Source organism: Acipenser ruthenus, chromosome 32 (genome assembly GCF_902713425.1).
Source record: "Acipenser ruthenus chromosome 32, fAciRut3.2 maternal haplotype, whole genome shotgun sequence".
Classification (NCBI taxonomy): Eukaryota; Metazoa; Chordata; class Actinopteri; order Acipenseriformes; family Acipenseridae; genus Acipenser; species Acipenser ruthenus.
This window is the reverse complement of record NC_081220.1, coordinates 4588235-4598500: the sequence shown is the minus strand read 5'-3', so window position 1 is coordinate 4598500 and position 10266 is coordinate 4588235. Positions and strand designations below refer to the sequence as shown.

At 37.7% G+C, this 10266-nt stretch overlaps 1 protein-coding gene across 1 annotated transcript; it reads left to right on the top strand.

The window, feature by feature from the left end:
* The first annotated feature begins 300 nt into the window (after nucleotides 1–300).
* LOC117968731 (uncharacterized) lies at nucleotides 301–5181 on the top strand. Its single transcript, XM_059006178.1, has 8 exons — nucleotides 301–383; nucleotides 1070–1390; nucleotides 1755–2072; nucleotides 2966–3076; nucleotides 3321–3342; nucleotides 3823–3869; nucleotides 3954–4012; nucleotides 4430–5181. Exons 1-8 carry the CDS (start codon nucleotides 344–346, stop codon nucleotides 4487–4489), a joined length of 978 nt encoding a protein of 325 aa, XP_058862161.1. The 5' UTR covers nucleotides 301–343; the 3' UTR covers nucleotides 4490–5181.
* Nucleotides 5182–10266: the final 5085 nt, after the last annotated feature.

The following is a 10266-nucleotide window of genomic DNA, read 5'->3' as shown; positions in this document are numbered from 1 at the left end:
AGCCAATTTGTATTTCATTTTACAAAAAAGAAACGGCTTTGACACCAAGGTGAATCAGGCGGAGTTTTAGAATAGAGACTGGAATTAATAAGCATTTTGTTTGAATATTAATATTGGTGTATGAATAGAGATTTGTGTTGCATGTATTTGTACACAAATAACTAGACTACGTATAAAAATGTAATCTTGTGGTAGTGAAGGACCTTGCAGCGGGAACTGTATACAATGTCTGCACTTCCTGGCTTGTCTGTTGCAGCCCCTCTTCTTGCCCTGTTCACTGATAGTGTCTGCAGTGCGGATCACACACACAACATCCTCGCCAGCCTTGCTGTGAACTTCCACCATGCTGCTCCGGCTCATTCTGCTATTCTACACGCTCCAAGGTAAGCGTGGCTTTACTGTTTATATTCTAACATCGCACAACAAATGTGTGTTTCACTTTTATATTACTCTTTTGTATATTATTATTACTTATAGTTTTTTTTTAGTTTCATTTAACCTACATGATTTATTTTTTTACGGCGCGGTACAATTTATACAGAATACGATTTCAATGTATTATTTAATCAAAAAGATTAAATACCTCTCTACAGTTTGAGGTATTATTATTATTATTATTATTATTATTATTATTATTATTATTATTATTATTATTATTATTACATTTAGATACTATATATATATATATATATATATATATATATATATATATATATATATATATATATATATATATATATATATATATATATATAATTATGACCGATTTACACTTTTTTGTATTTATTCATTAAAAAAAATGAAATTACAAAGTTTTAGGTCAAATTATTTTTTTCCTTTTACCAAGTAGATTCCTAAAATGTTTTGGTTGGCCATGTTATTGCTCTTTGGAAAACCAAAAGAAACTCCTTCAATAATAATAATAATAATAATAATAATAATAATAATAATAATAATAATAATAATAATAATAATAATAATAATTATTATTATTATTATTATTATTATTATTGGGGTGTTTAGAAATATAAACAGTAGGCTCTTCGTTTTTCTTTTTTTCTCGTTTCAGTTGCAGATGCAGGACTGTTCCAATACCCGCCCTTAGTCAGAGCCGAGGTCGGGAGCAGCATAAACTTGACCTGCGATATCGAGGACATGATTGGAAAGTGTTTCACTGTCATCTGGTTCAAACTGCGGTCCAAGAGCATCCCGACCCTGGAAACGTATCAAAGTATTAAACCCGGTGGCAGCTTTGCAGGCGACGAAATCGAGAAAACCTGTTCCCTGAACCTAAACAACGCGCAGGTGAACGATTCCGGGACTTACTATTGCGGTTTGATTAGCAGCTCAGCTATATACTTGGGCAATGGATCCACGTTAGTAGTACGAAGTAAGTAAAAAAGGTATTGAATAATTATGGTTTTTGAAATAATGTTTTATTGTGATGAAATGTTTTTGCTTTAAGGGCAGTGAGGTGATGTTGCAGCGGGTCGGAGGCTAACATGGAGAGTAAATATATCGTGAGTCTCCACTGTGTCAATATTGAACATTGGGCTGGTTTTGAGCTTGAAGTCGGTGTTTGGCTGTACAGCCTTCTTCAAGAACAGCATACATCTCTGTAGAATTCTCTGATAAAGTCCAGCTATGACTTCAACGTGTTATAGGTTATAACGTAATTGTATATAACGTAATTGTCCGGCATGTTGTTCTTAACGTTTTATATATTTAAGTCGCTCTTATTGTTTCCATTACAGAACGCTCCGATGACCGCGCTTATATTGAAATCCTCACCCCTTCAGAGTCAGACGGAGAAGTCAAGTCCAGCGGCGCCGCTACTTTAGTGTGTCTGGTGTTCGGGGTATCCGAGCAGGCTCGTGTCTACTGGCTCATCAAAGGAGATGTCAAACACGTACTGACTGACTCCGGGTCCGGAGATTCCACTGAGTACACTCCGGAATTTATCAAGAATCAGATCACCATCCCGGAGGAGATCTGGAGCAGCGGGGCCGTGTGCACGTGTGTAGTGGAAACAGAGAGCGGGCGCAATATGAGCAAAAGCGTGAGCAAGACCGGTAAGAGTTATAAACCTGAACATTTTTTTGTGATCAATTCTTTTATTCATCCTTGAAGTACAAGATTTAAATTGCAGTCAAATATGTCTTTTGCAGGCAATACATGTGTTTGTTTAAGATCAATTTACCTTTTAAAAAGTAATCTAATGTCCAGCAAACATCGCATCCACACTTCCGGGTTCTCAACGAGTCGAATAGCCAGTGTAACATGAGAATTATATCAACTCCCGAAGACGTGGAACTGTTTCCATCGTATCATGAAGATGGAATCTAATCATCTTTCTTTCTCTTGCTTTAAGAGCGGATTTGTGAATTGCTTAGACTCTGCTGCCAATGCTTCTCCTTCGTACATTCACAAACAGATCTAAGTCTTATTGACTCTGTGCTTGATCTCTGTATGCAGCTCACTAAGTTTGAACCGCACATGTTTGTATGGTGTTGTTTGTACTTTGCAATTGTCCTTTTGTTGTTTTCCGGGACCCTCTTGTAAATGAAGCCTCAGTCTCAATGGGTACATCTCCCGGTTAAATACATACATACTGTACATACGTAAATAAATACATTGAAATTAGATTAAGTCTTTTTAAAGGCACTTTTAAATATGCTTTGAAATGTCTACAGTGCAGGTTACTCAATATAATTAACACGCAGGACCATTTCTGATGTGTAACCAGCGCTGCTACTGGGTAATAAACTAAAACAAGTGCCCGTTCAAATAAAGCGCGACCAAAGAATCTTCTCTGAAAGAGGATCTTGAAAATGATCAGAATCCTGAAGGCGCCGCATCTTCTTGCGCCTCTTAATGCATCCCTCGTGTCAGCAGCACTATTGTACTGAAGCGGTATACAGTACCGGTGCGCGGTTCTCTTTTCACCTGTTTAACTGTGTTACAGGGAGCGGTGCGTGTCCACTCTTCCTCTATGGGTCGCTGGCGGGAGCTTCATTTCTTCTAATTACTTTGTTAGTTACACTGGTAATATGCTATCGAAGACAGAATAAACCAGGTAACCTTTTATTATTATTATTATTATTATTATTATTATTATTATTATTATTATTATTATTATTATTATTATTATTTAATTCTTAGCAGGCACCCTTACCCAGGGCGACTTACACTTGTATACAAAAAAAAAACATATGAAGAATTACAGTACAATTAATAGGTATTATTAACAAGCTATTCTAAATAGAACAACACTACAAAAGATTTTTAAATAAATTCATGTGTTTTTTTGTGCCATACAGATGCGTATTTGGCAAATGAACGGTAAGTATTTATTAAAATATTGCTTTATTAGTTATAAGTAGCCTACACCGAATAGTGTGAAGTAGCTCATTTATTTATTTATTGTAATCTTATATCATTAGAATTATAACCCATTTACCACGAAACAAAACGAAGTATTTGGTGTATATATATATATATATATATATATATATATATATATATATATATATATATATATATATATATATATATATATAATCGGACTGAATGCCAATCGATTGATAAATCTATATTTTACGCATGTATGTGTTTTATTTATCACAGGTTCCATGAATATTGAAGCCAGGGTTCATATTGTTCACATTCACTTTTCTGATAGACATTTAGGATAGTATTTATAATACATTACCATGTTGATTCTTGTTTTGAACCCACAGATCGATGTGTTCCGATTGTATGAATATCATGGAGAGGTGTTTGCTTGTTTACTCTAGTGTTTAACATAGATTTACGTTACAGGGAGGACGTCAAACAAACACCTGTCAGGTCTAAGAAACAAACCACAGGTACGTGATACGAGGTTTTACATACCCTGCTAATGAGCTTTTTTTCAAAATTGAAATGATGTTTAAAATGATATTTTTTCACAGGGCAATGTGAAAACACAGGTTCTGGTGGAAGGCATGCTAGACCGAAGATAAGATCAGCGGTACAGTATTATTATTATTATTATTATTATTATTATTATTATTATTATTATTATTATTATTATTGTTGTTGTTGTTGTTGCGTCATTTTCTCATTAGGTCTAAATACATATACACGTATACAAACACATGCATACATACATACACTTATAGGTATTAAAATGTAATTACATCTTAGCTAAGGGCCTTCTCACTTGGTTTACTTGTAAGCCCTTCTTCCAGCGCGTAATCAGCGCGTAAACCAAGTGAGAATAGGGCCCTAAAATACTTTTTTCCCCCTGTCAAATTCCAGTGAATTAATATGAATTAATGACAATATCACACGGCTTCTTTTGAACAGACCTATATTCCTTTCATTTGTCAATACTATATGAAAGTACAGCAACAAGTCGAAAAAAAAACAAAACTTTTTTTGGCAGGTGCAGGATGACGTGCAGTACGCCAGTTTGCAGTTCGAGGCGCGTGGGCGACGGAAATGAAGACCGGGGCTGGACAGATTATTAGAAACACCTGTGCCATGTAGCACACACTTCTGTGTAACTGCACTGTCCCTCGTAGCGCTGAATAATTCGACATGCAAATAGCAGCACCGCCTTGCATTATATACTTGAATATATCCAATAAATATTTTTAATAGCATAAAAATAATTAAATATACTGTGTGCAATCAGTCATTTAAAAATAATTGAAACACCCCATACAAATCATTATATCCTGATTAATTTCATTTAAAAATATTGTACAAATATTTACAATTATTTATTTGATAGAAGCTGCACGTTTGCTGTATCGCAGGGGTGACCAGCCCTGGTCCTGGAGAGCCACAATCCTGCAGGTTTTCTTGGTGTCTGTAAATCGTCAATGGCTAAAGACCAGGGGCTCGATGATATATATCAGTATGATTTCGTATCAGGCTAGTACACGCCGGGAGCAGTGGCGGAGGAATAGTTGGTACAGCCGGTCAAACTGCTCAGAAGACAGGAGTATGCAACTTTGGAAAAAAAAATAACAGTGATGACATCCTTCACATTAAGATTTGCAGATGTTACAACCTTCATTTTTGTGTCATTGTAGTTACCGGTGCCGGTCATTCACTTTGTATCCTCCCTCGTTCCAACAAAGCAATTCTCTTTTTTAAAAAATAGAAAATGGATGGGAAATTTCCTTTAACATGATTGGCCAATACGAGGGCTTAAATCTCTGGTAAACGAGTTGTTGAAGCTGACACCCTGGGATCCTTCAAGAAGCTGCTTGATGAGATTTTGGGATCAATAAGCTTCTAACAACCAAACGAGCAAGATGGGCTGAATGGCCTCCTCTCACTTGTAAACGTTCTTATGTTCTTCTTATGTTCTTATGAATGTCCTCTTTCAAACCATGTTTAATCACTGTTCTAAATCAATCCGCCCGAAAATACGTAAATACAGTATTCTGAATGTTGTCTGTCAATGTAGAATGCATCTTTTAATTATGGATGATAGGAAACCCATATTTTGCCTTGCTGTAATACTAATAATAGTCACTGTATTTGAATAATTGTACATTTAATAATAATAATAATAATAATAATAATAATAATAATAATAATAATAATAATAATAATAATAATAATAAATGTGTCTGTGAAAAAGAATTTGAACAGGTGCAGTCTTCTTCGGTGTGTTGTTGAGAATCATGAGATGTGATCCTTATTAAAAGGTGATGTTGTTGTTTGAAGATAGCGCTCCCATTAATACAAGTACAGGAACACTAAGAATCTTAACATGAGTGCGATTGCACACGTAGGGCTACCTGGGATTCGATTTCCATTGAAGTTCAAGTTTATTTCTGCCACCCCGCGATAGTTCCATTAAAGGTGCAACAACTCCCATAGTAATTATTACATTGTTTGTGTCGTCATTGGAAGGCAGGGGAGTCCAATGTTTGCTCTGAACGCGAATGCCCTGATTTTGAAAGCCAACTTTTTTTCTAAACAAGACAAACCGTTAATAAAGTGAGAAACTCAAGTTGTATATATAGCAGAATTCGTCCTGAAACAATGACTATTGTTTAAACTATCAACTTATAGCAGCGCGCAAACTCCACCGCCCCTGCAAAAACGCATCGATTCTAACCCTGCATGCACGCACGCTCGAGATATGAAGCATGCATATGCTGACGTGACATATTCATATCTGATAAAAGAGCCGCCTTCGTGCAGAAATACCCTTCTGTCGATTGCAGTTTAGTGGAAAATCATCTCGCGCTGAGAGAGCTCGTTGCGGGTTTTTACTTACAACACGCGTCTGAACTGAATACCCATGTGAAAGCGGCGTACATTAAACCACTCGACAGCCTCTATCTAGATATAGTACACACCCGCGGACAGAATAACTGAATACACTTGCTGTACCGCAACAGGACCACGAGTTAAAAATACACGTTTGCCCACATGGAAACACTAGACTAGCGTTTGTTTGCTTTTATGAATTTATGAAATGGCCACAACTTTTTTTTTTTTTTTTTTTTTTTTTTAGAGAATATGAATATTTAAAAAAAAAACACGAGGTTATTTTGAGGGACAAAAAATATGAGCAATGAATTGATCAGTCTTTTAATACGAGAAACAACTTTTTTTGCCAAAAGAAATTGCGCATTGCAAAATTTGCAAATATAAGTATTTTTTATTTTACTAAGGGAGCTATTCGGTTAATTTTATATATGATATGCAAACTGTTTTGAAAACGCTTATGGTATGTTTAAAATCATACAGTTCCATATAATTTTTGCAGTTTTAGATGCACACAAGACTCGAGGTGTCCGGCTGCAGCAGCGACTTAGCGAGCCTTTAGAACCTTGTGTTCGATTTGTGTGCTTCAAAACAAGAGGGGATGTCATCGTTATAAAACTAGAAGCAAATTTGACAACACCGACGCGCTGAAGTGACAATTAAACACGAACCAGACTATTAGTATTAGTATTGTATTTTGAAATAAAACAGAACCGGAGCAGTCTGTAATGAACGCGCCCCTTTCACTGCTGAACGCTTTGTTTAAAGGAGCTGTTTCAGACTGAAAATGAAATGCAAACTCTGCTTCGAGATTCCACAATGAAATACATGAGTGTCTGCAGATTTATTATTATTATTATTATTATTATTATTATTATTATTATTATTATTATTATTATTATTATTATTATTATATTTGGTCTACGGTGCTATTTCCAAATGTGTGCGTAAAGTCGCTTTAACGTTTCAGATACATTAATTCTTTAATTTTCCGTTGTTTGTTAGATATTTGTTTTATTATTTTAATTGCATTATAAGTGAGGGTGGGTGGGTTGGTGGGTGGGTGGGTTGGTTGGGTGGGGGTGTAACGGTATCGACGCGCACAGTATCAGTTAGTTCGGGTTTCAGTGCTTGTGGTTTATTATTTTCCACTGAAGATAAACACCAACGCGTGGTGGTTGCAGATGGACATTCGATCGAAGGTGCAAAAACCAGCCATGCAATATTTGTTTTCTTGTTATTTCCTGTCTCAAAACAATAGTTAGAGAGAGAGAGAGAGAGAGAGAGAGAGAGAGAGAGACTTTTGACTTTTAAATTTTACTTTATTTTCATATAATTAAACAAAACACACAATAAATCAAATAACACAAACCCCTCCTTATACAAAAAAAAAACCTTTGACCATACACACAAATCAATTTCAGATTTTAATTTTTTTAGAAATTAAAACTTAGTCGCTCTCCATGTAATTCACGCAAAACATTAAAACACCACACCTCCTCAAAACTCTCCAGGTCATGCATCAATTTATAGTAATTATAATCCAACTGAACTCTGCATTTTACCAGCATGTTAAACACAGTCCTGACACTTTCATCCCCCTCCCCCTGCACTTCATTTTTCCTGCTTTTGTTCATAGCCAGTTTAGCCTGGCCTAGCAGGAAATTAGCTAGTTGTCAATGTTTTTTGTTTTTCTCCTATACCTTGTACCATAAATAAAAACTGTGGTGTTAAAAATCAGGTTAAGATCAGTGAACAGATGAGCTAAAAAACTAAAAAACAGGTAATAAACGGGAGCATGTACTAAAACAATGAAACAAGTTTTCTCTCTGAGCGCAGAACGGACAGGAATCAGCTACGGCAGGGTTAAGAACACTAATAAAATAATTAACAGCAATGCTAGTGTGTAAAACCCTCCACTGCAGATCGCCAGCTCTTATTGAAGGGGGGGGGGGGGGGGGGTTATACAGGCTGTTCCAGGCAGGTGCTACATCCTCCCCTTCCCCAAGTCTAGCTCTCCAGGGCGTGTCAGGAAGTGCTGCAAGCTGGGTCTGATGCTATACCTGCACACAAACTTTGTACAGAGCTTTGCCCTCCATATTGGCTAGAAGCTTCCAACTCAGTTCATCAGATTTCAGTAGAGGCCCTGGGGGGGCATCAGCTTCTTTGAAAGTGGGGGACACATGCAGGCTTGGGAAGGGGGTCGTTATGTCAGGGAGGGGGTGTTCCTGGAAACACTCCTTTAGGAGCAGCAGCGCCCCATGAGCCAATGCAGCTTTAAGCTGGCACAGATACCTCTCCACACAGCGCAGGGAATGAATCCCTATCACTCGCAGGCACAGATACCTCTCCACACAGCGCAGGGAATGAATGAATGCCCCTTTATCTAATCTCCATTTGTGACCCCTGGTCCTTGTTTCTTTTTTCAGGTCAAAAAAGTCCCCTGGGTCGACATTCCCTTTTAGGATTTTGAATGTTTGAATCAGATCGCCGCATAGTCTTCTTTGTTCAAGACTGAATAGATTAAATTCCTTTTAAACCCGGGATAATTCTGGTTGCTCTTCTCTGTGACGAGGTGACCAGAACTGAACACAGTATTCTAGGTGAGGTCTTACTAATGCATTGTAAAGTTTTAACATTACTTCCCTTGATTTAAATTCAACACTTCTCACAATATATCCGAGCACCTTGTTGGCCTTTTTTATAGCTTCCCCACATTGTCTAGATGAAGACATTTCTGAGTCAACATAAACTCCTAGGTCTTTTTCATAGTTCCCTTCTTCAATTTCAGTATATCCCATTTGATATTTATAATGCACATTTTTATTGCCTGCATGCAGTACTTTACACTTTTCTCTATTAAATGTCATTTGCCATGTGTCTGCCCAGTTCTGAATGCTGTCTAGATCATTTTGAATGACCTTTGCTGTTGCAACAGTGTTTGCCACTCCTCCTATTTTTGTGTCGTCTGCAAATTTAACAAGTTTGCTTACTATACTAGAATCTAAATCATTAATGTAGATTAGGAATAGCAGAGGACCTAATACTGATCCCTGTGGTACACCACTGGTTACCTCGCTCCATTTTAAGGTTTCTCCTCTAATCAGTACTTTCATTTTTCTACATGTTAACCACTCCCTAATCCATGTGCATGCATTTCGTTGAATCCCTACTGCGTTCAGTTTGAGAATTAATCTTTTATGTGGGACTTTGTCAAAAGCTTTCTAGAAATCTAAATAAACCATGTCGTGTGCTTTGCAATTATCCACTGTCGATGTTGCATCCTCAAAAAAGTCAAGCAGGTTAGTTAGACACGATCTCCCTTTCCTAAAACCATGCTGACTGTCTCCCAGGATATTGTTACCATATAGGTAATTTTACATATTATAGAAGTCAGGCTTATTGGTCTGTAGTTACCTGGTTCGGTTTTGTCTCCCTTTTTGTGGATCGGTATTACGTTTGCTATTTTCCAGTCTGTCGGTACAACCCCTGTGTCAAGAGACTGTTCATGATCTTGGTTAGCGGTTTGTAAATAACTTCTTTCATTTCTTTGAGTACTATTGGGAGGATCTCATCCGGCCCAGGGGATTTGTTTATTTTAAGAGCTCCTAGTCCCTTTAACACTTCTGCCACCAAACGATACCTTTCACCTTCCCACCACATGCACGAACCCAAGCGACCCCGTGCAGGTTCCCAGCAGCTCGCCAAGCCATACCTGCCACTTTCCCACCATGTGCACGGGCCCCAGAGACCCCATGTAGGGTCCCAGCAGCTCGGCAAAGGATACCTGCCACCTTCCCACCACATGCATGGGCCACAGTGACACTGTCCGGGTGCCAACAGTTCGCCAAAACATTTTTTCCACCTTCCCACCATGAGCATGGGCCCCTGCGACCCCATGCGGGGTTCCAGCAGTTTGACAAATGATACCTGCCACCTTCTGACTGTTCACACGGGCCCCAGCGACCCCGAGTGGGGTCCCAGTAG